At 38.3% G+C, this 25223-nt stretch overlaps 2 protein-coding genes and 1 pseudogene across 2 annotated transcripts; 1 reads left to right on the top strand and 2 right to left on the bottom strand.

Annotated features, from left to right (window-relative positions):
* The first annotated feature begins 8357 nt into the window (after positions 1–8357).
* On the top strand, positions 8358–12268 carry LOC107663625 (tumor necrosis factor ligand superfamily member 10-like). The gene is made up of 5 exons (XM_016453859.1): positions 8358–8729; positions 9891–10037; positions 10284–10329; positions 10407–10520; positions 11039–12268. The coding sequence occupies exons 1-5, from the start codon at positions 8607–8609 to the stop codon at positions 11500–11502; spliced, it is 894 nt and encodes a 297-aa protein (XP_016309345.1). The 5' UTR covers positions 8358–8606; the 3' UTR covers positions 11503–12268.
* A 2037-nt stretch (positions 12269–14305) lies between these two features.
* LOC107663653 (E3 ubiquitin-protein ligase MSL2-like) lies at positions 14306–18703 on the bottom strand. Its single transcript, XM_016453892.1, has 2 exons — positions 17578–18703; positions 14306–16482 (listed from the first exon to the last, which is right to left on the bottom strand). Exons 1-2 carry the CDS (start codon positions 17717–17719, stop codon positions 14822–14824), a joined length of 1803 nt encoding a protein of 600 aa, XP_016309378.1. The 5' UTR covers positions 17720–18703; the 3' UTR covers positions 14306–14821.
* Positions 18704–19324: 621 nt separating this feature from the next.
* Positions 19325–25223, bottom strand: part of LOC107663654 (cohesin subunit SA-1-like) — a 15076-nt pseudogene continuing 9177 nt past the window's right edge.

Here is a 25223-nt window from a genome sequence, read left to right as displayed (position 1 = left end):
CTCTGCATGCCAGTTTCCAAAATGATACTACTATCTTCTTTCAGGTATGATGAGTATGTGAGTCAGTGTAAGCTGTAATCATGTTTCTTTTGATGCTGTGTTTTGGAACCGTTTTGATTATGTGATTTCTTGGCTACAAAATACTTTTTTTTTTTGTGAAAGATGTCACTGTTCTCCAGCACTGCCTATAGGAAAGAAAAATCAATCTCACATTTGTCTCTTTGTAAGGGATCTCAATCTCAAAAACTCAGGGATTTCATATGAACAATATGAACATTTCTCACTAAATCTGTCATAGAGCAGCTGAACTATCAACATGGATTTTCTTAATATATATTTACGATATTTCAACAGTATTATAAAAAAAAAAAAAAATTGTATGGATTATATTTTAATTTTTATTAATTGTATTGTATATATTTAAATGTTTTATAAAATGTGATATTTAGTGGTAGAAAATTAGCACTAAACTTAGCTGACGGTACCTGAGCCATGCTATCCACAGTCATTTTATTAATGTAATTTTAATTTAATGTTTTCATGCACATTTATCTCAGCGTAATTAAAAATATTTTATTAATTGTTTTATATAAAATGTATATTTATATCAAATGTTTTTTGTGAAAGAAATCTGCTGTAAAAATTATAACTCTACAAAAGCCCATTTCCACCACATAAGAATGAAACAATTATGACAGTCATAATTATGACATAAAAAGTAGTACTGAGATACTACAGGTGCATCTCAATAAATTAGAAGGTCGTGGAGAAGTTAATTTATTTCAGTAATTCAACTCAAATTGTGAAACAGAAAGCCAAAAATAAGTTTTTACAAAAATTGAAGTAAATGTATTTTTTTTGTCTTGTTAATCTTGTTTAAAATAAACATTTTTTATAACTATTTTACAATAGACTTTTGACAGTGTGCGAACTTATTATAAATATTTACTTATTTATTATTATTATTTTTTAAATTGTATATTTTTCTTAAGTGGTAGAATATTGTGCTATAGCAATGCTGAGGTCACAAGTTTGATTTCCAGTGACAAACCGATAAACGTATACCTTGCACCTAATGCTGTGTTAATTACATACTGAAATGAGACATAACTGAGGACTTATATCGAATCTTATTGAGGTATAAAAGAGCAACTGTCTGAGCTATAAACTTCTCTGGGTGTGTCTTTTTTACTGAAATCACAAAATACAAAACAGAACAAATGAACTCTGAAGAACTTGAAACGAACTTTGTCTATTTCTCTGGTGCATCTACAAAAACCTCTGATTTGATCCAGTGTTTGTTAACTTCCTTTGAAGAGTCTTTAAGAAGTTTGTTCTGTTTTTGCTTCTCAAAGATTTTTTAGTGACTGTGACAGAAGGGTGAATTGCTAACTCTTTAAGAGAACACAGGCAGAGTTAGCCTGCAGGCCGAATTGAGATTATCCTGCTGACTGGAATAACCTGTTATCGTTCGTGCTTTGACAGAGAAACTGGAAAAAAGCTGAGATGTTTTTATGTGAACCTACTCAAGAGTATGACAGGTCATGTCACATGGCCAAACTTGATCTCAAGAAGCTAGATGGCAAAGTGTGAGGCAGTTCCTGTTCCCAGCAGCTACATAACCTGATACACATTTTCAAACTTGAGTCTTCAAACAAGAGTTTTCATGCCAACGTCTGAAATCCCCACTAGATTATTATGGCACACTGTAATACGAGTAGTCAATGATTAATCAGGGAAAGCTGTGTGAATATTTCAAAGGAAAACAAGACCCGAGTAGTTCACATACCTAGCGCTTGGAGGAACGTTATCTTTCGCATTGTTCATTGCTTCCTGAATTTAAGGGTAGTTGCTTACACGAAGCCAGGCCTCCCATTTTTCTGTAAAGCAGATCATTGTCAAAACTATTAGTGCAATATTAGCTGATGACAGTTAGACACTCAGCGACTCATTAAAAAATGATGATAAATCAAATAGTGTTAATAATTTGGCCTGATGTACACACAAATAAATACAGTTTCACTCCACTTCTGAGAGCTTAATTGGTTTGGAAGTGAATTCACTTCTAATTCACTGGGAAAATATGACACATACAGTTTGAAAAAGCAAAACTGTATTTAAAAACAGGAGCAAATCCATTAAAAGACTGTTCCTTATGTGTACGGAAACTGGAGGATCTGAGCTTTATATGCATTTAACTTCACTATTATTCTAAATATTTAAATCATTTAAATACTTTTTACCACGCTACCTCTCATAAAAACATGTTGCTTCTCATTAATTCACAATGAAGACATTGAGACCCATTCCAAGAAGCAATAGCAATATCCGATTCACGTACTAATCATTATTTTGAACTGATTCTTTTCAATGAACCTGCTGGGTTGGTTCACAATTCACACTGAATGATTCGTTTGCAAATTGGCCTGGGCTGCATTTCCCAAAAGCATCGTAAGCCTAATTGGCACCAAATGGTCTCTACAATCTACTTGGCTTACAATGCTTTTAGGAAACGCAGACTGGGCCAATTCACAAATGAATCATTCAGTGTGATTTGTGAACCGATTCAAAAACCACCATAAAGTTCACACTAAAAAGAATGATAGCAACTTATATAAGCCTCCACACCAACACACAGTGACATTCTGTTTATTATAAGTTATCTTGTCTGACACATTACATGCTCTAGCTCTTTAAAGTCGGATGGATTCTGATTGGTTGTCAATGTTTTTATCATTCATCAGCTGGAAAAATATCCTTCTGAAAGTGCTTCCAATGATATTGTTCCTCTGTGTCATTATTGCCATAGTTGTGGTGTGGATGTCACTATTCTCATAGACTTAAAATGATTACTAAACCTAATTATAACAAACAATTATGAGAATAAAGTTGAAATTATCACATAAAAAGTAATAATAATGACTTAAAAACAAAAATATCTAAATATGTCATAAATATGACTTTTTTTAATCTCAGCTTCGACATTTTATCTCATAATTGACTTTGTAGGTCTGTGTCATAATTTCAACTTTATGTTGAAATAGGTTAAAATGACTTCTCATAATTTCTACTTTTTTCTCATGAATATGACGTACTATGTCATAATTTCAATTTATGTCAAAATTATGACTTTTTGTCATATTTCTGATGTTTTGTGTCAATTTAGACATTTTATGTCAGAATGTTTACTGTTTATGTCAGATTATGACTTTTTCCCCATCATATTTCAAAATTCATCCCATCCTTTTTTTCTCCATTCTTTCTCATGCTTTTTTCTATCCTATCTATGTCCAGAAAATTAGACCCCTCTCTCTTTAAGACATGATTGTCTCTGAAACAGTACATTTACAATTACATTTTTTGATAATTAAAGGGACGGTTCAATTAAAAAAAAAAACAATAATATTAAAAAACATAATTTACTCACCCCCATGTCATTCCAAACCTATATGACATTCCTTTTTCTGTGGAACACAAACAAAGAAACTGAATAAATGTAAATGTAAATGAATAAATGTGAATGAGTGAATGATGACATGTTTTTAAACTGTTCCTTGGTAGTGCATATACAGTAATGCTGAAATATGTTTCATTAGATTAATTGTAGTTACACTGGCGCTCACATTACTTCATGTACATCACTGAGTGGTCAAACTTGTGCAGACAGGACATTCTGATGAACATTTGAGCCTGTTTCATGTACTTTTCTGTACTTGACATGTCAGCTTACGCATTTGCACGCAGAGTCAGAGTGTAGCTCATCTATCACACCCCACCCAAGAATGACCATTTGGCTTTCACAGCTTCTTAATAGAGAAATACTGCCAAGTCTAAAAGCACAGAACACCCCTCTAAGCCTTCCCATTTTCATCTACATAAATCAGCCGAGGAAATCTTCTCCTCCTTAGCGGTCCGAGACAGACTTTCTCAGCGATCTCTGACCTGAAGTGCATGTCTATTTAAAAACTTAAGTAAATATATATAGCATGCATTCATTTCAGCTCTGATGGCTATGGATGGAGCTAGGGCAGGCCAGCCCTCAGGACAATCTTCCCACATGGCGACGTGGCAATCAACATCAACCTCGGCCTTTTTCACCCCAGAGGAAAACTGGGAATCTCCCCGTCTCCCTTCCCTCTTACTCAGGAGTGATGTCACTGAGAAGCACAATACGCCCTTGTATCCCGGCCTTTAAGTCTCTTGGCACTTTGATTGCATGGCTTAGGCATGTCAGAATATCATTTTAGCCCCCCCATGACTTTATAGCTCCAACAAACGATTTTACTCTTTCACCACTTCTTAATTTCCTCCTGCTCTGTTTTCCATTTTTGAGCATTTGGCACTAACTGCAATTTTTTTCAGATGATAAAGTGGGGCCCCCAAAATTGTTTTTTTTTCACGAGCCAAATTCATGATTCCCCAAGTGCAATGAAGCATTGAATCAAGGCCCTGTAACTCTCTGTGAACCCCCCAATGTTCTTCGCAACGGATATAATCACACATTCATCAGCGCTCTGTCAAGTATTTATGGCCCCTGCAGCGTAGTTTAAAAATCCCTAAGGAGTGAAAACCAGCCCTGAGGTCCTATTGTTAGTTCTCACTTTAGCTTGCTATCAGTTTGGAAAAGTGCATAGTAACACAATGATATCACAGTTCAGCTCTATATAACTGCAGTGAACGTAAGGCTGATATGAAACAGCCCTGAGGCTTTTTGTCAAGCAGAATTACATTCAGAACCTTGAGCGGTGCTTTCCAGTGCAAACACCGCTATGCTAGGGCATTGCAAATTGTTGCCAGGGTGTTGCTATGTGTTCAGAGAGGTTGCCAGGGTGTTGTTGTGTGTTCTAAGAGGTTGCTGGGGTGTTGCTCTGTGTTCTCAGAGGTTGCCAGTGCATTATTGTGTGTTCTGAGAGGTTGACAGGGTGTTGCTATGTGTTCTGAGAGGTTGCCGGGGAATTGTTATGTGTTCTGAGGTTGCCAGGGTGTTGCTGTGTGTTCTGAAAGGTTGCCAGGGTGTTACCATGTGTTCTGAGAGGTTGCCGGGGAATTGTTATGTGTTCTGAGAGGTTGCCAGGGTGTTGCTGTGTGTTCTGAAAGGTTGCCAGGGTGTTACCATGTGTTCTGAGAGGTTGCCGGGGAATTGTTATGTGTTCTGAGAGGTTGCCAGGGTGTTGCTGTGTGTTCTGAAAGGTTGCCAGGGTGTTACCATGTGTTCTGAGAGGTTGCAAAGGTGTGCTTAATGCTTACCATGCCATTGCTATGTGTTCTGTGTGGTGACCAAGGTGTTGCTATGTGTTCTGGGCGGTAGCCAGGGCATTGCTATGGGTTGCTATGTGTTCTGGGTGGTTGGCAGGGCATTACTATGTGTTCTGGATGGTTTCTAGAGTGTTGCTATGTTGTTGCCAAAATGTTCAGAGTGATTGCTAAGGCATTGCTGTGTGACTGCTAGATGTTCTGAATGCTTACCATGGCATTGTTATGTGTTCTGTGTGGTTGCCAGAATGTTGCTTTTTTTGCTGAAAATTGTTTTTTATGGGTTATGGATGGTTGCTAGGGTGTTAAGTGATTGCCAAAGTGCTCTGAGTGTTTTTTTTATGGTGTTTGTAATGCTTACCATGGCATTGCTGTTTTCTGGGAAGTTTCTGTAGTGGTGCTGTGTAGATGATTGCTAGGGTGTTGCAGTGTGGTTGCCAAGGTGTTTTGAGTGATTGCTAAGACATTGCTATGTGGCTGGTAGGTGTTCTAAATGGTTACTAGGGCATTGTTATGTGTTATGGGTGGTTACCAGGGTGTTACTATGTGGTTTCTGTGTGTAATGGATTGTTGCTAGGTTGTTGTTATGTGGTTGTCAAGGTCTTCTAAGTGGCTGCAAAAGTGTTCGTAATGCTTACCATGGCATTGCTGTGTTTTCTGGGTGGTTTCTATGGTGTTGCTATATGTACAGGTAGGTTGCCAGGTCATTGCTATGCATTATGGATGGTTGCTAGGGTGTTGCTATGTGGTTGCCACGGTGTTCTGAGTGGTTGGAAAGGTGTTCTTAATGGTTACCATGGCGTTGCTATGTGTTCTGAGTGGTTGCCAGAACATTGTATGTGGCTTCTTAGGCATTGTTAGGTTGTTGCTTACTGACTTAAGTCTAACGATTCCACATCCAAGTCATAATGATATTCTGCTCCTTAGATATAGTTTTCCTTTTGAAAATTGTGATAGTTTACGATGAGAGAGTGTTCCTGTGTGTTCAGGGGTTGCTTAAACATTCAGCTCCAAGAAAAAAGGAGTCAGTGGGGTTAGATTTTCTCTCCTATGATGGACATCGGTCAATCATGGCGCCAGACTACAGTCATGTTTCATGGGCAGAAGAACAAACTGGTTATTCACAATACACCTATAAAAGAGCTCTGCTGATTCTTTATAAAGAAGCACACCCTCCATATTTTTGCTGAGCTTTACTTTTTAGGAGAAAGTTACAGTCATTGTCCCAGGAGATTGCCGAAGCCTGTTTGGTCACCTCCGTTCATCTGCTGTTGATTATAGAAGCTGATCTAATCTCAGCGTGACACATCTGGCACAAACAAGTCCATGAAAAAAAAAGCAATATTGGGTAACTTTGCTGACGCTTGTGGAGTGGGATGGCGCTTCGGAAGGCCCCAATCCCGCTCCGCTGTGAACTCGCATTGGGAGTCACTTTAAAAGCATCTATAAACGGTAATGTTAGAGAACATGTAAGCACCTCCAGGTTAACGAGTAAATATGCTCTGCTGGAAACAGTAGTGCTTTTTAAAGAGTGGTATTCATATTTATTATGTCTTTAAACTTAATAATCACACTCACGGATGGGGGAAAAGCAGCACTGTTTTTAATTAAACAATTTGGGGGTTGTATAACGTTCATGTATTTTGGAAAATGTGTTCGTTGGCTTGGGATTGGAAGGTACTCTGTGTTATGGAGCACCTGGAATGGCATAAGCAAATCATTTTGTCGTGTGAAAACTATTTATAGTATATACATAGCATATAGCATATACATGGTTGGACAACAGGAAGAAAATGTAGTTTCCTTTTTGGACCCTGAAATTTAGAATTGACTTATTTTAAAGGGGCCCACCTAAACCTGTCAGCTGAAGCTGATGGGAGTAACAGAATAGCTCTTTAAATCAGATGGCAAGAAATGGCCAGCCCCTGAGAAGCACGATACATTGAATACCCCCTAGACTTTGTAAATGGGACCAGATTGCAACCACATGTTAGAAATCAAATACAGTCAGAACTGGTCATGTTTTCTCGAACAAGAACAGCGCAACATTACAACAGAATAATACTTGAATCTGAATGAAAATCAACATGTTTTTGAATGATAATACACCAGTTTATTAAAACAAAACTGTAAATTATTTTAAACCCTGTTGGAAAATCCAGCTTAAGCTACTGCTTTGGAACATGATAGATGGTTTCTAGATGCTGATGCAAGTTGGTCATTAGTTCAAGTTCCAAGATGTTCTTGCAATTTAGACCAACTAATAGCCAACTTGGACCAGCTAATGATGATCAACTTACAGAAGATATAAATTAGTCTAATACAGTCTAATACTTAACCCTGTTAAGCCTTTACATAAAAGATTCAAAGCTCTGTAGTTTTAATTTTGGTGGGCATAAACATAATGCAATTCAATACAACGGTGATTGAGAGATATACAAATTAATTTCTCAAAAGTCTGATTTATCATATTTGATACATTTTAACATAAAAAAATTATGTATGGATAACCAAAAAACCTTGCATTTAAATGTTTACTTTATAAAAATCATCAGATTTCACGGCAAAAAGACTTGTACCAGGACCTGAAGGGGGACATTTTTAGAATTATAGGCTACACTAAAAGGCTTTTTACTTGCTAAGTGTATGAACTATCAATAAGATGACAGAAGACATGTAGAAGACTACGTACAACATATTCTTCAGCAAGGTTTATGATGTTTATAATTAAGAGTCCTTAGAAATTCATATATCATATGTGATAAAGTAGGGTCTACAGGGTTAAAGGAACAGTTCATTCTACCACAATTTCCTCAACCTTATGTTGTTTCATAAGGTTGGAGTTGTATCCAACTCCAACATGTTGTTCCATGGAAGATATGGAGATATGTCTTCCATGGAAGACAAACAATGATGCTATCCACTATTCACTGAAACGGTTTCTTGCTGAATCACAATAAAAGTGAACAGCATCTCTATGTGTTCCATAGAATAAGGAAACCCCTAGGGGTTTGGACAAACTTGAGTGGGAAAATGATGACAGCATTTACATTTGGAGTGAATTGTGACTTTAAACAGGATTTTCCATCAGGGCAATCATGATTTAATGAGATGAAGGCAATTTAGATAAATTTTATGCTAAGCTACGTAACTTTTACAAGTAATTATTACATATTATGATCGCACTGAACAGAAGAGCAAAAACGAAAGAGGCTTTTCATGCACATCTTTACAGGAAAGCAAAACCTGCACTTCGTTTCCTTGATAGTCAAGCGCTGCCCCGCCTCCATGTTTTTTGATATGTAGAGAAGGAATTCTGCCCGAGCTTTTGTCTCGAGCTGCTAACACACGCAATGGTCAGCATGTCAAGCTCACACACCATGCAGTATATCGGACTTTTGCTGCTGGCTGCAATTCTCCTGCAAACAATAGCCGTGGCTGTAACGTTCATATACTTCAGCAACGTATTATCGACGGTAAGGGTCGTTTAAATTATGCGTTTTCATGCACGTTACCTCAGAACTTGTGCAAAGTTTGCCTGAACGCCTTGCTGTGCATGTTTCACATCGGAAATGCAGTAAATGGAAGACTGTAGAGCGAATAAGAACCGTTTGCAAGCGTTTCTCGGTTCGTTTGCTGTGGTTTCTGCCTGCATTTTGTTTAGTGGACAGCTGCCAACAGGTCGCTCAGTGGAGACTGAAGTACAAGTTAAGCAACAGCAGACGACAATCAGTGGCAATGCACAATGTTATTAAAAAGTCTATTTTTGCAGAAAAAGTCAGCATTATAAAATAGAAATAAAATATAAAATGCAAAATGTAACGTTTTATAATTATTATTGTATAATAATTTAAAAATAAGCACAGAATGTTTTGATTTGTGCACTATATGCATAGAAAAGATTGTAGAATTTCATAAAATTATAGAATGGATAGATATATGATAATGGCATGGATTGGCATTTTATGTATGCAAAACATTATAAATGGAACATACCGCGTCTTATTTTTTACATTTTACATACAATGACACTATTTCAAGCGAATATCATTTAAGAAATAGATACGCATCTATAATATTATATAACTATGAGCGTTGTATGCAAGTAAAAATGATACGATTTAAAAAATATATATTGTTAGTAACTGACATTTTATTTTTTAATTTCATGTGACATGCAATGTAAACCATTTTGATTATAAAAACAAAATGTCTTAATTTTTGCGATTTATGGATGCAAAAATGATCATCCAATCATCATATGGTAATGAAAATCAATTAGATATGACTTGATTTTGCATCGTATAAAAATATAACAAATTGCATGAAAGTATAATTTCTAAAATAATCATAAAATGTGGTACAAACGAGAAGATCTAAAGCAATTGCCATTTGATATTTTGACTGCCCTGGACCTACATTTGATTTAAATAAAAATAAGTACATGTAATGTCATTGTGTTTGCTTTTTATGCATGCAAAACAATAAATCATATTTCATGCACATGTCAAATGTTTAACTAGTAGGCTACACAAAAAGCTTTTTGCTTGCTCACCGAGCAGAATATTTAGTTATAATTGTTTAAACCATATTCCTCATTAAATCATAAGTACAACATTATTATTATTTTTTTACAGATGAAAGAAACCTTCTCCAAGAGCAGCGTGTCGTGTTTGATGCGCGCCAACCTCAGAACGCTAAAGGGTCAGGAACTGAACGCGGCGGAGGGGAAGGACGACCCCTGCTGGCAGGTCACGCAACAGCTCCACTTTCTGATTGAAAAGGTATCCGCTTTAGAGGGGGGCTGTGAATCATAAAGCTGGCCAGGGTGTAGACAATGAGTCCATTTATGACTTGTATCGTTTTTCCTTTTTTAATTAATAGAGGAATTTCCTTAATTTTTCCAAGCTTAAATTGAGGAAACCCAATTATGAGAAATGATGGCGAAGAATTGGTCCATTCACATCACTCATTGTGAAACCTGAAATGTAATCTTTTATAAATTGTGTTTTTCTTTCTTTTTTTAACAGTCAATGTCCAGTCGTTACCAGAAAGAAATTTCGTCTGCCGTCAAAGGTATTTCACAGCACATTCATATTAAGTTTATAGGAAGACATAATCTACGAGTGAATTAACCTTTGGGCTTTTTACAGACGAAGTCTCGCGTGTACTTCCTTCATTGGTGATCCAAGATCAAGATGATTCCCCTCGGCCTAAAATTGCAGCACATGTGACCGGTAGCTATATACCAGAAAAAGATGGAGGAGGTATGTTTTGTTCCTGGAAATACTTGATTTATCAAAGTTGAGCTTGGTTTATTAGCTGCTGGAATTTGGTTAGGTTTGAGTTATGCAACTCTTTTCAGTTTCCGTTTTTGCACTGAATTATTACAACAACTTACCGTTTATCTTTGGGTCATAGTCCACATTCACCTTTTAAGTACACCAAATAACGCTGCCAGACTGGATTACATCCAGATCAGATAGAAAAGCACTATGCTATGCAAAAACGGCATTGCCTCCCTGCAAATAAACATTGTTTTGATGTTGGCTTCCCTAAAAGGAAGCTCATAAACCTTTAATGTAGGTCAGAGGACGTCTTCCCCCCTTTAAAAAATCCAAACAGTTTCATATGTGGCCGTTAGCCTGAAACAAAAAGCTGGTTTGTAACTCGAGCCGAGTCTTTGAAACAAGCACCCCGTTCCGGTCGTCTGCCAAATGCTGAAACAATGCAGCTTTTCTGTCAAACCCGACCCATAATCCTTCTCTTTGGCTTGACAATGCAGGTCAACCGAACAGGAAGGTGTATGGCCAGAAGATTCAGTCGTGGGAGTCCGAAAAGGGCCTGGCTTTCCTCCAGAATGTGGAGTTAAGTGATGGAGAACTGGTGGTGCCGCAGGCCGGGCTTTATTACATCTACTCCCAAACTTACTTCCGACACACGCTTATCGAGGAGGATGAAAGTGACCGCGAGGAAGAGGACGGGACGTCGGGCGAATCAGTTCGGGGGAAACCGATGTTGCAGTATGTTTATAAAAAAGTAAGCTCGTATCCGGTGCCAATTTTGCTAATGAAAAACGCTCGGACAACCTGCTGGTCACGTGACACGGAATACGGACTGTATTCCATCTACCAAGCGGGGCTTTTTCAGCTTGGAGGAGGCGACAGGGTGTTTGTGACGGTCAGCAATGTAAGCACCGTCGACATGGACGAGAAGTCAAGCTTCTTCGGAGCGTTTTTGGTCAGCTAGTGATGCACAGCCAGAAAACCACACATCTCATGGATTGTTTTGAGCTCCAAGATTATCGACAAGACTCGGCTTGCTCAATATTTCTACCTGAGCTTTCTTTGAACAGCCGCCAAGTGCCTTAAAACATTTGGACGTGCTTGCCGAGATGCTCCTTTGCTTGCCAAAACAGTTAACCTCGATTGATGAGAGCTCAGAAAGGTGCAAATATTTGGCACTTTTTTGCATTCGGCCAGCAGATCCGATCATAAATCAGCTCCTTGGTGAAATGTGTTGGAGTTCAAATCCAGCACGTCTGCCTGGAGGGGCGACGGAAAACGAGGGCTTGCCAGGACATTTAGGAAGCGAGTTGTTTGGACATGATGCCTCTGTCTGGGCAGGAAAAAGGAAGGTGTGACTTTAAGCAAGACTTTCACGTCTGCGGAAGAGCTGCAGGCTTTTCCTGTGTGCTTTTCTTCTGTCCTCTTTGGACCTGTGATTGTATTACCTTTTATACATCTTCTAAATACAAACTGCATATTGGGATGTCGAAATGTGGTTGGAGAGACTTCTAAATCATGCCTTGATTGTATTATTGACGATTGTCAGTTTAAGCACTATTAATGTGTCTGTATTGTGAGTGAGTGAGTTATTTATACATCATAATTCATTCCTTAAGCATGAATCTTGTACATTAGCTAAATGTGAAAATCACTGTGACATTGTAAAATGGTAAATCGTCTTGTACAAAATGACTTTTGTATATACTTTTACCAGCGCTGAACATAAACTGAGGATTTCTGCATTTTGGTTTGTTCTTTGTAGTGTTTGTTTTATTATAACGTTTAATCTGAAACTGACTTTCAGTTCAAAGTAACTATGTACGTTTCAGTACACTGTGTGCTTTCCTTCTGGATATTTTTCTTACCCAGACCATAATTCTTCATATTAAATATGTACATTATACATAATGTTGGTATAACAATCATTGGGTAGTTTGATTCATTATACCTTTTAAGACCATGCAACTATATTACTTCTAATATTGTTGAACAGTCTTGAGTTAATTTAATAATAATAAAAAAGTAAAAAAATATGTTCCAACAATATTAATGCAGTTACATTGTCTTCAAATATGATTTTATGTATATATATATATATATATATGTATATATACAACACACACACACAAACAAACACAGTATATAGACTGTGATGCTATATTAGGTGATTATTTTTCATATATCAAATATTTGCAACTATCCACTGGAACTATTACTTTTTGGTATTTTTTTTAATGGCTTGTTTCATTTTTTTTTATTTAGCAGACTCATTTTACCTAGTCAAAAATAAAAAAATAAAATTTTCTTTTTATTATGGTAACAAAAGTTTTTATAGTAAAATTTATTTGATTTACTACGCCTATTTCCTATGAACAACGAGGTTATGAATATGCTATGATCAAAATAGTAACTCATTTTGTCTGTATTTTGCCCACTTGTGGTAAATGTTCGCTTACTGGGCAGAGATCCAGAACATTACTGCACCCCATGGATTTGTTTGATTTCACTATTAAGGGCATATGGTTCTAGTTTACCATCTAGTGTACTTTGAAACATGAGTGATTAATAGTTATATTTTTAACTTCTGATGTTTCAAGAGCAATATAGATGGTTCAAAGGTACTGTAGACAAAGATGCTACACGAAAACATGCACAATACTTATGGATTTTCCCATTTTCAAGAGGCAGAATGAAGTGAAGCAATAGTGCCTACCTAAGCAATATTTTTCCTGAGCTGGAATATGAATGAAATGCCTCATTAAAATTGTATGCTTATAATTTATGTCAGCCCCTGTAAAGTGATTTTGCACTGGTGAAGAAGAGCTACCGGGGATCTCCCAGCTCAAACAATGCCACCTCCACAAGCTATACCCACCTTCATGTTACTTCTGGTTGACTTAATCAGGAAAAACAACACTGCACATGTAGTTCACTCATGGACAGCCATATAAGTTATGCACTCACATATGGACAACATGTTTCATTGCAAAGTCTTGTTGTGATTGTAATACACTCTTGTAATTGTTTGCAGCACCCATTGTTTAACATCACATGTCTGAGCAGCTGTGTTTAGCTTATTCTATTTGCAGTCAAGTTTGTATATATATATATATATATATATATATATATATAGTCACACTAATTGATACATTAATCATTCAAATGACCTTTCTAAACTTGTCATGATTTATAAAATCACCTTCAGAAAACAAAAAAAAAACAAAAAAAAACGAAGCAACATCTAAGATAAAGTGATTTTTGAAATGAAAGACAAGAGTCATGTTAGGATTTTTCTTTTTTTGTGGAAATGTTACATTTATATTACAGGTATTTAAATGCCCCAAGGGAAAAAAATAACAGTTTTGAGACAGCAAAAACTAGCACAATCAGGACAACAACATAATTTAGACAGAAAACCCATACATACTGCATCTGTGTGACTTGCATCTGTAGAAATGGTATCCAGCTGATGCCCTGGGTGGACCGTAATCTATGTTAAGTGATACCCAATAAATACTGCAAATGTTGTTAATGTAACTTACAAAATATATCATAAAATGTACTTTTTAAATCGAATTCCTTAAGTCTGTGTACAAAAACTGTTTATAAATACAACCAGTCTCTACTGATGCTGTAGGGCAGTGGTTCTCAAACCTGTCCTGGAGTACCCCCAGCCCTGCATATTTTGTATGTCTCCCTCATCTATCACATCTGATTCAACTCATCAGCTCATTAGTGGAGACTGCAAGACCTGAAGTGGGTGTGTCAGATATAGGGAGACATACAAAATGTGCACTGCTGGGGGTACTTCATGGAGAGGTTTGAGAACAACTGCTGTAGGGTACCATTCATTTAACAGGTCTCATCCTCTAACCTACAAACTGAAAATCTTCCACATATGCACATATCGTGACCCACAACAATGAGGTCAGGTATATCTTGCCAAAGATCATGCCTTATAGATCACTTGTACTTAAATGTAAAAATAAAAAAATAAATAAAAAAATAAAACCTTTTCCAAAAGAAACTCTCGACTTACAGTATCCCGACTCACCGCTCCTTCTAAAGGTGTGCAAGAAAACCAAAACGAACAGTACAAACGATTTTAAGGCACGAGCTTCAGCAATAACTAATTTAATTGATAATGTGAACTGGAACAGAATCACAGTAGCTGCCTTATCGCCGACTCTGCTGACATCAGCCCCTCGGTACAGTGCCATCACACTGAAAGCAAGTCGGTTTGGAATACAGGGCGATGTTAAAGGAGAAGCATCCGGTACTCAGTCAAACCTCATGTCCAATGGTTCATCGAATCCTTTGTCTTCGTGTGGCCCCGTAGCCAAAAAGGAGGCCACAGGTGAGCCAGCCGCCGTGGAGACATTAAGCATCCCGCCGGCGCCGCTACCTGTGGCGTTCCGCACTGCGATGCTGGTGACGTTGATGCCCAGAGTGAGTCTTGTCTGCTCGAGTGCTTTCTCTGGCACCGCGAAGGCCTCCAGCTTCTTTTCGCCATTGGCCATGTAGGAGTTCTGGCAGCCCCTGCATATGCAGTCCAGACAGGCTTTGCGGTTGGAGTAACAGGGGCATCGCTGTCCACGGCATGTAAGAACACTTGGGTTTTGAGTTGCTCTGCCGCACTTGCAGCCCTTTTTCTCTTGCGCCTTTTTGTACACCACTTTCGTGGGGCTCCCAGGAATGAGGGCGTTAGTCAGAATCCGTTCTTTCGTCTTCTCCTTCGACTTCGGAATGCCCTGTTTGGACTTAGTGTATGCCTTTTTGGGTCCATGGTTGTCAATGGTCTTTTTGACAGTTTTAGCAGGCACCAGCAATGCCTTGCCCACCTTAGAAAGGCCACCACCGTTGGGCACCGCTGCCATGTGGGGGATAGTCTGAGTGGGAGATTTAGGTTCGCACTTGACTGGAACAGGGGCGGAGGCGCCCAACGTGGGGCCGCGGATGAAGGTGGAAATAGGTACGGGTTGAATCTTCTCGCTGTCGCTTTCTGACCGTGAGCGCTTCCGGTTGGACCGTGGCATTCTAGGTGTTACTGCGGAACAGGATATTCCCAAATGTTGTGGATTCTTTTGGGACGTCGGGTGCTGGGGGACGAAAACTTCCTGCGAGTCTTGCGGGAGAGAGGAGAGCTGCCGAGCAGAGTCGACCGATACAACTGGTCCATTGAAGTTTGCCGAAGGTTTGAGTCTCGACTGCAATATTGTAGGACACTCATCCTGGGCAACGTGGTCTGGTTCTAGAGTCCTGAGCACTTCCTCTACACTCAAGAGGAGAGTCCCGCCATCATGTTTAATATCCTCGCCAAAGCCACAAATGTCCATGGTGCTGGTACAAAGCTCCTCGCCAGCAGCTGCCACTGCCTCGCACACGGGGATCTCATTTGTGAAACTCTCTTGTTTCACTGAGTCGCCCCCGCTTTCCACCGAGTCTAGAACATTGGCCTCTAGTGAAGGTAAATTGGCGGTCAACTCCTCCACGTTGGTCAAGCCATTGCAGTCTTGGAGACCGTTCACCCCTAGAGGACTGAGGTCTTGCTCCTTGATCTCTGTCGATGGGGACTGGCCCTCATCGGGGAGCGTTTCTGAGGTCGAGGGTGTAGGGGACTGGTTTGTCAAGCTCAGGGAAAGTGACTCCTCCCCCTGTCTGTTGTTCAATGAGAGGCCCTCATTCAACAGAGCCAGGATGTCTGGGGACCCTCCCACAGTACTTGAAATGTGCTGGGCGAGAGGAGAATCTGTGATGTACTCACAGAGCTTTCTGTAGCAGTCCACCAAGATGCACAGCTGCTTATTCTCTTCAAACTGCTCGTAGTCTTTACACCAGCTGCACGATGGTTTCATCATCATCTTTTTACCTTTACATGATTTACAGACATAGTGCTGGCACGAAGAGTTGGTTGGAGCGATTGGATCTTGTAGTAAATTGCCTAAATAAAGAAAAAAGTTTAAATCATGAAACAACAGAATAGGTATTATAACAACACATGTACATGCTAATTATTTAAAGAGCAGCCTAAATAGGCTTCTGTACCTTTAAAATTATCATTCCAGTCACAGTTTAGGGGATCATTAGTAACACAATACAAGCACTACATTGTATCTAAATAAGACAGGGTTCTGTAACATTCAAGAAAAGCCTCGCATATGTGCTGATGCTAAACGGTCATGTGATGTTGCATGATGTGGCTCATATTACATGCTCAGCATATGGTTAGCAGGGATCTCAAATGCATATGCATTGTTTTTATAAACACATGCATGTTATGTAAACATGCACTGCTTAATATAAATATTAAGCAATTACTGCTGTGATTAGAAAATATACATGGATTATCAATAGCTATATTTTAAGAAAGAAAATTAGCAACGAATTGCCAACTCATTCAAAATAAAGGCATTACTGCATACAGGGTTCCCACACCTATTGACCAAACAATTTTTTACTACAATCAATGTATTATTTGCAATCAAAAAGTGAATTTCCAGCTAATTATATATATTACATAATTATTGAATCATTTTTCCGGTATGCAAATCCAGAAATGCAAATCATTATTTATAATTTTATGTTGTATTATATACATATACATTATATACAACATAAAATTATAAATAATGATTTGCATTCCTGGATTTGCATACCGGAAAAATGATTCAATAATTATCTACAATTTATATTAACATGTATAACGTTTTTAATGTTATAGAAACCCAGCGAAAATACAAAAATAAACTTGCTGAATATTAAAAAAATGTATAACATACAATTATGATTTTATCAGACTGAACAGGCAAGCCATTACTATTCAAGCCCTATGCATCTATAAACACAGAGCCTGTATGCACTGCTGTGTGTCTAAATACCCAGGCTCCAGTTGTCATTGTAGGTCAGGAATCTGTGGACTGAATGGGGGTGTGTGTCATGGTCGGTGGAGCTTTGAGAGCAGCTATAAGCATGCAGTGATCAAGCAGAAGTGATCATGCAAGCATGCAGTGATGAAGCAGAATAAACGGGCTCTCACCACACACAAGGCAGGCGAGAGACTGTCTGAAAAAAGGCAAGAGCTTATAGATTTCCGCCAAAGCCTGGGGGTCCCGGGTATCGCACTGCAGCACCGACCGACAAGCTGACACGTAGAGAGTGGTCGCATTCACCGGGTTCATCTCAGCAGTGTCGAGCTAGACAGATCCAGTTCGGGGAGGAAAAAAAACAGTACAAGGCTTCAGTCCCGCCAGCAGCCCACGTATCATCAATGTCGGTGAACCTGCGTGTGCAATTCCGTCGAGTGTGAAATGCAAGGGAGATTTTTTTTTAGCAGATATGCTTGTCTTTACATCGCATGCATTAAAACCACTCCATCTTAACGTTTGCCCCTCCTCCACGGCACGAAATACGGCCAAATCATCATCGTCTTCATCGGATAAAAGCACATCCACGCTGATCCGATTGAAAACACATTCAGCGATGCATTTGCACAATTTCTTGCATAATTTTTTTTAATTCAACAACACACTGGTGGCGCTCTTCACCCCACCGGGCCTGCAATTACCACCAAATTCAAACAGAGAGCACAGATCGCCTCCTCGTCTTATCCTGGATGAACGCAGTCCTTATTTGCAGAGCTACTCCATAGGTTTATTATTCTTGTCGTGCATACATGAGATCAGCCTCAGATCATAGCGGCAGTACACAAGCACCGTCACTGTTATTGTCCGCCGCTCTTCATGGCGCTGCCGCTACAAAAAAACAAAAAAAACAGGCCGCTTCTTGTGCACCCAGTCTTAGGCTGCGTTAGGCTGCCAAATCTCCCCTGTGCATGCTTGCGAAGTAATTTCAGGTCGGGTGCAACAAAGCGCCGTGAGTAGCTGCCCGTTTGATGTCAGTGTGAGCTGCGCCTCAGGAACAAAAACAGGCCGCTTCGCTTCTTTTTAGGATTTATCTTGCCGTTTTCCTTTCGTTCGGGTGCGTCGTACGTCTTACGCGTGATAAATATGCTAATTTAATATCCACACCATATGCGCAAATGATTCTTTGGAGAAAACCGTATATATATATATATATATATTCAGTAGCGATATTGAAATGTATGTGTATTTGAAAAGGCTTCTCCCCTCCCTTCCTCTCCGCATTAGAACAAGGAGGGGGCGCTGCTGTCTACATCTCGCGAGAACAAAGCAAAGACGGCTATGTAGAGAGAGATGCTTCCGTGATAGTCTCGCGATACTTTTCCCGGCTTGGAGGCTGTTATTTTACTCGCGAGAAGAGAACGCAAACTAGTGTGGGCGACTGGTTACCTTGGTTACATAAACGTTATGATGTGGGGCGTGGCCCCGAAAAAAACGCATAAATAAGCATAACAAACAGTAAGTAAAATATCCAGACACATTATTCAAATAGCAGTCAAAGTACATGAAAGATTAATAAAAAAATAATGATTTCCCCCACTAATTACAGTACTCTATCTATCTGTCCTTATTTTTTTTTATAGCCGTGAGACATTCAACACGTGCATTTCAACAGCGCCGTCTAATGCGTGCAGCAATTAATACTAAGCTGTGAATATTATTTCCTTTCTGCATAGCATACTTTTCACAATACTTTCTGATTTCTCCTGCTTCAGATGTTTATTACAATTGTATACCAATAACATTAGACTCATTTAACTGAACGTTGTAGTATTTATAGTAATATTACATAGTATTAATTATATTATAAATATATTAATATATTTAAATCTTTTAAATACTTTTATTTAAACATTTAAAAAAAAAAAGCAAAGTTTGAACAGTTAAAAGGTTAAAATAAATGACAATCCCATTGTTTGATCGGAGTCTTAAAACAGATTTGTATCTAAAAGCACCAGTCTAAACGAGGGTTCTGACATCACTCTTCAACACCACACAGGCTCTATCAAAACCTGCTCTGTGGATATTCAGATGGACCTAAAATCCCAATAAACGATCAATAAATGTTCACAGCAATACAGTATTGTGTGAAAGCTACAATGTTTCCAAAAACGCACAGTAAAAAGGTAAATCACTGAGCAGACTAAACAAATGAGGTAAACGTCTTTAAAATGAGAACAAACAAGTTCATCAACAAAAAGTTTTGTATAAAACACATGACCAGTGTCTGAAGTAATGAATACTTCTGTGTATTTCCTCCAAGTTCCAAATATCCGCATATATCTGAACATTTTTAGTTTTAAAAAGTTATTCTGAACAAATGTGGGCTTTGCTTTTACTAATCTGATAAATGAAGTAATCTAACACCAAATTCAAGCCATAATACATTAAGGCCAATAGTACTTCTGGACAAACCTGAAAAGAAAATAATTACGGCTTTAACTTATGAATGAATGCTTTCTAAATTTCACCCTGAACAAAACCGGAACATGGGTGATAGTCTTAAAATAGCTAGAAAGCAGTGGAGTCACAATACGTCTGTCCGAACAATGTCTGATTAAACCACATCTGCTCTGAGAAATCACTGGATATGAAACACAGGAACCGATACTGCTGAGAGGTTGCTGAAATCCTAACAGCAATGTAAGACCAGCAGATTACAGATTTTATAGGCTTTCTTGGTCCTTATGAACTGAGGAAATGCTGACTGACGGGAAAGGCTCACAATGGGTTTATGGCCGACCACAAAACTAAGAAAGGAAGCTGACATGCTTGCGTAGTTGTGTGAAACTGCCATTAAAACACAAACTAAACATTTAAGATGTGATTCTTGTTGGTTGCTGGTTGTGATCCCCAGAGGCTGAAATCACTCTCAAAACATCTGCATTCCGAATCCCTGTCAGAGGAAGAAGACAAGGTAAATTGATTAGTACTTCCTTCTCAAGAGCACCGGATAAAAAAGCATGTTCAGAATGATGTTTAAAATTATGCAGGGTTTTCATTTGAAGATTTCAATTTGGTAATCCTACAAAACAAGTTACATTGTTACACCTATATCTAATTTACATATCAATATCTTAAAGGTGCACTTACAGCATCATCTTCCATTATGGCCGTAGAGTCAAAAAAGTCTGGTCTGAGTTCAGCTCTTTCTCTCCGGTTTCTCGACGCCGGCTAAAACGTAGAACGGACATATGAGCAAAAATGACCTCAAAAGATCTAATCTTACAGATGAACAGATGTTGTTATATGAACCGTAGTCTTGGGCGTCACCGGAAACATTACAAATGCACATCTGTAAGTTCTTACCAAATCGATCACCATGGTATCCTCGAATTCCTCATTCATGTCCTCTAGCTGACCGCGTGAGGACATCATCACGTCCTCGAAGATGGGCTCAGCGTCATCTTCCATGAGGCCTCGTCTGAATGAAATGACAAGTTTTAAAGATACGATAAACTGAGAAACTAGTTTTGTAATCGGGCATTAATTTCTTAAACTAGGCTTATTGTTACATTAATAAACTATATATCTAGATTATTTTTTTATTTATTAATAAGTTATTATTACTGTATAAATTTCATAATTTTTTATTATCTAATAATATATAATTAAATATATTTTATACTGACAAATTATTATTACTTAATAAATAAAAATCTTTCCATTTAATAAGTGCATGCTATACATACTTTTTAAAACTGGATTAAATGTAATTATTAGTAAGTTTTTATTATTATTGTATAAAATTACAATTTTAATATATGTAATATATAAATATATTTGTTAATAATTGTTAATAATAATTTAATTATATTGCTGTTGCTGCCTTTTTATAAAAGCAATGAGCAATTTTTTAAAATGTATTATTTATATACGTGTGTGTTAAATATTGTATGTAATATATATATTCTATTATGTAACATCTATTCTATTCAATTATGATTGAAGGGGGTTTAGTCACTGCACACATGGTTATAATTGCGGTGATGTCTTCTCATGATATATTGCTTTAGTAAAGGACAAAAAGCTTTCTGAAATGTCAACTGCTTAGCATCATGGTCAGTGTGAGTACGTACACCTGCTGTCTCACTCCACCACTGCGTGATTTCATGTAGTTCATCCCTCCTCTCTCTTTTCTGTTCACCTCCTCCATCTTCTGCTGATCCAACCATGACATCTGAATCTGAGGGCTGAATTTGAGGGGACAAAATGACACAAGAACAGTGTGAGAATTGCTTCAGCAAGAGCTCAAGTTACATAAGAAAACAGCACGTTCTGCATAATGTTTCTCCTATCCTTCAATGTGAAAAAACAGCTGCCTGTTTTTATTAGGCTTTAATTCCATACTTGTGCATGTAGTCTGGTTCTGAGCCTGGTTCCGATGAGTCTTGGTCTGGGATGTGATCCGCTGCCTGTCTGGGATTTTCTCTCAGGACAGTGGATGTGAGCTGTGGGGTGTGAAGGGCCCCTGGTGTCTGGAGTGTGTCATTACGCATTATCCATGAACCATCAACACTCTCTTCTGTCAAATGACACAAAAAGACATCAATGTCAAATCAGATTAATCCGAGACGATGTCAGGAACAAGGGAATAATAGGGTATTTTATATGCAGTCTGTTATTTAAGATGAATACATTTTGTGAGCTTCACTGTTTTTTATTCTACCTTCCGGTCGTCTTTTGTGCTGTGGAGGTCGACCCCTTTTGCTGCGGACTGTGCTGGCTTTGCTGGTAGAGCTGGCGCCGGTGGTGACAGACAGTCGGTCATCATCTCCTCCTGTCAGAAGGGAGTTCCTGTATGCGATGAGAGGCAGCCAGACGTCCTCTCTTCTCTCCATCATATACTCCGTCATAAACTTCTCCAGATAGGAATGACTGTGGCATGAACACATTTAAGTAAATCAAACACTTTGTAACATGCATAAACACAGTGCCTAATGTCTGGACACAGTTTTGGCAATTTTATCATTATTCGAAATTGTAAAAACTAGCAATAATAAAGACTTCATGGGACAGTCCATCCAAAAATGCAAATTCTGTCATAATTTACTAACCAATCATGCCATACCAAACCTGTATGGCTTGCTTTCTTTTGTGGAGCCAAAAGAAGACATTTTGAAGAATGTTGGTAACTATACCATTTCGGTTCTCACTTCCATTGTACGGACAAAAGATAAAATGGGTACCGAAACCATATGGTTACTAACATTCTTCAAGATATGTTTTTTTCATCCAATGAAGAAAGCAAGCTATACAGGTTTGGAATGACATGAGTGTGAGTAAGTGAGGATGATTTTCATTTTTGCATGAACTACCCCTTCAATAAGGGTGTTACATTTTTTACTGCTGCTGCACAAAATATACACACATAAAACAGCCGCAAAGTGTTTTCTGTACTTACACAGTCTTTTTGTCCTGTCGTAGGAGTTTGGAGGAGAACTCACAGAGCACCTCCAGGAAAGCCAGGTTCAGTGGTGGGTACTCTGGTCCTTTTGGATTCGGGACTTTGAAGGCGAACTCAATCCCATCCCTATGTTTGTTATATAAACATTAGTTCATGCAAACATTCACATTAAACATCTAGAGTTAAAAAACAACCGAAGGTCATTAAAGTCAGTTCTGGTTCTGCTATTAATTGCTTTTCATTCTTTAGATACAAACCAAGTAGAGACGAAGCATGCCATGTTTCTTACTTGTGCAGTGTGGCCACGGCCTCCCTGGTTTTGATCTGGTCCAGCCCAAATGTGAGGGCAAAGCGACGGGCCAATTCCTTAATGCCGCTGACATGGGAGGACGTTCGGTCCAGGTTGGGTCCTTGGTCCTGGATCAGCTCATTGAAGAGCTGCAGACAAAAGTGTCCAAATTGAAAATTTGAAGCATCACAGGGACTAAAGTTGTAAGAGATTCAAAATTCATAATCAACTGCGAAAACAATCTCATCCTAAAATCATATCCCATACCTGCTGCAAGCTGAGGATTAGGGTCTTTGCACACTGGATCTTGTCCATATGTCTGGCCTTACTCAAGGTTTCTTTGATGATGTCTCCATAGTCATTGTAATACTGAAAAATGAGCACCAGTTAATTGAATCACTTTTTAACCATACAGAGCTGTGTGGTTTAAATGTATCAGTTTTTCATACCTTCATGTATTGTTTGAAGATGTCAGCAGCAGCAGGCATGTCCACAATGTCGTAGATGATTAGTTTGCAGAAGGCGGCCAACAGATTCCTCCTCTTATGAAGAGCCTCAATCTTATTGGCTTCATCCTCTTCGTCACCCTCTGAAATGTAAAAATTTAAGGCAGTCTCTTTAAGTCTTGATTAAATGCTGTTTAGTGTATGGCAAGTACATTACTGCTCAAAAGATTTTTATAGTGATTTTCTCTTCAAAAAATTATTAATTCTCTTATACTCACCATGGCTGCATTTATTTAATAATTAAAATTAAGTAACAACAGTAATATTGTGAAAAATAATTTCACAATAATTACAAAAATTAAAAACAACTTCTATTTTAATATATTTAAAAATTTAATTTATTAATTTGATGGAAAAGCTGAATTTTCAGCATAATTACTCCAGTCTTGTTGCTGAAGAAAAGTAATAATTTCATTCAAATTCAAATCTTACTGTCCCCAACATTTAAACTGTAGTGCTTATGTTTTTTTTCAGTATCATGAGTTTGGTCACCTTTCAGAAGTGTCAACATATTTTTATGGGCTTCATAAATAAATTCTCCACATGTTTTATTATTTCACTGTCTGATTACAAAAGTCCATCAGAACAGACACACACCCATGCTTTGATTTTCATCATCCTGGTCGATAAACACGTGATCCAGGACAAAGTTGAGCAGTTCATTCTGCAGAGTACTGTCTGGGTTGAAGACCAACGGCTGCAGAGCTTCTCGACCACCTGTGACCAATTGGTGACTGAAAATCATCAGCAGGTCACAAAGCAACATGAAAGCCTGTGGAGATTAAACAGACAAACTCTTGAAAAGAGTGACTTATAGTGCACACTGAAACATTCACATATGAAATTTAAAAATTCTGTCATTAATTACTCACTCTCATGTCGTTCCAAACCCGTAAGACCTTTGTTCATCTTCTGAACACAAATTAAGATATTTTTGATGAAATTTGAGAGCTTTCTGACCCTGCATAGACAGCAGCGCAACTGCCACGTTCAAGGCCCAGAAAGGTAGCTAGGACATCATTAAAATAGTCCATGTGACATCAGTGGTTCAACCTAAATTTTATGAAGCTACGAGAATACTTTTTGTGCACAAAGAAAAGAAAAATAAAGACTTTATTTGACAATTTCTTCTCTTCCGTGTCAGACATCGCCGTGCATTCAGGAGAGTACTACGACACGTGTGCGGTGCTGCTGACGCAGGAGCCGGCCTTCTGACGTAGAACCCAAATGCACTGCGCCTTGTTTACAAGCAGAGGAATGTACACACATGCGTCAAGGTGCTCTTGTGAACGCGCGTTGAAGACTGACACGGAAGAGAAGAAATTGTTGAAATTAAGTCGTTATTTTTGTTTTCTTTGTGCACAAAAAGCATTCTTGTATCTTCATAAAATTACGGTTGAACCACTGATGTCACATGGACTATGTTAACGATGTCCTTACTACGTTTCTGGGCCTTGAACGTGTCAGTTGCGTTGCTGTCTATGCATGGTCAGAAAGCTTTCGGATTTCATCAAAAATATCTTAATTTGTGTTCCGAAGATGAACGAAGGTCTTACGGGT

The sequence above is a fragment of the Sinocyclocheilus anshuiensis genome, unplaced genomic scaffold, assembly GCF_001515605.1.
Source record: "Sinocyclocheilus anshuiensis isolate Anshui unplaced genomic scaffold, SAMN03320099.WGS_v1.1 scaffold928, whole genome shotgun sequence".
Classification (NCBI taxonomy): domain Eukaryota; kingdom Metazoa; phylum Chordata; class Actinopteri; order Cypriniformes; family Cyprinidae; genus Sinocyclocheilus; species Sinocyclocheilus anshuiensis.
The sequence above is the reverse complement of the archived record's forward strand: the minus strand, read 5'-3'. Positions and strand labels throughout refer to the sequence as shown.

Bases quoted from the DNA above. Each gene is read 5' to 3' on its own strand.
- LOC107663653 (XM_016453892.1), bottom strand. From the start codon at position 17,719: ATGAACCCGGTGAATGCGACCACTCTCTACGTGTCAGCTTGTCGGTCG. The intron at 16,483-17,577 runs GTGAGAGCCCGT...TTCTTTATTTAG, and splicing joins TCTCGCCTGCCTTGTGTGTG to GCAATTTACTACAAGATCCA.
- LOC107663625 (XM_016453859.1), top strand. From the start codon at position 8,607: ATGGTCAGCATGTCAAGCTCACACACCATGCAGTATATCGGACTTTTG. The intron at 8,730-9,890 runs GTAAGGGTCGTT...ATTTTTTTACAG, and splicing joins TCAGCAACGTATTATCGACG to ATGAAAGAAACCTTCTCCAA. The intron at 10,038-10,283 runs GTATCCGCTTTA...TTTTTTTAACAG, and splicing joins TCCACTTTCTGATTGAAAAG to TCAATGTCCAGTCGTTACCA.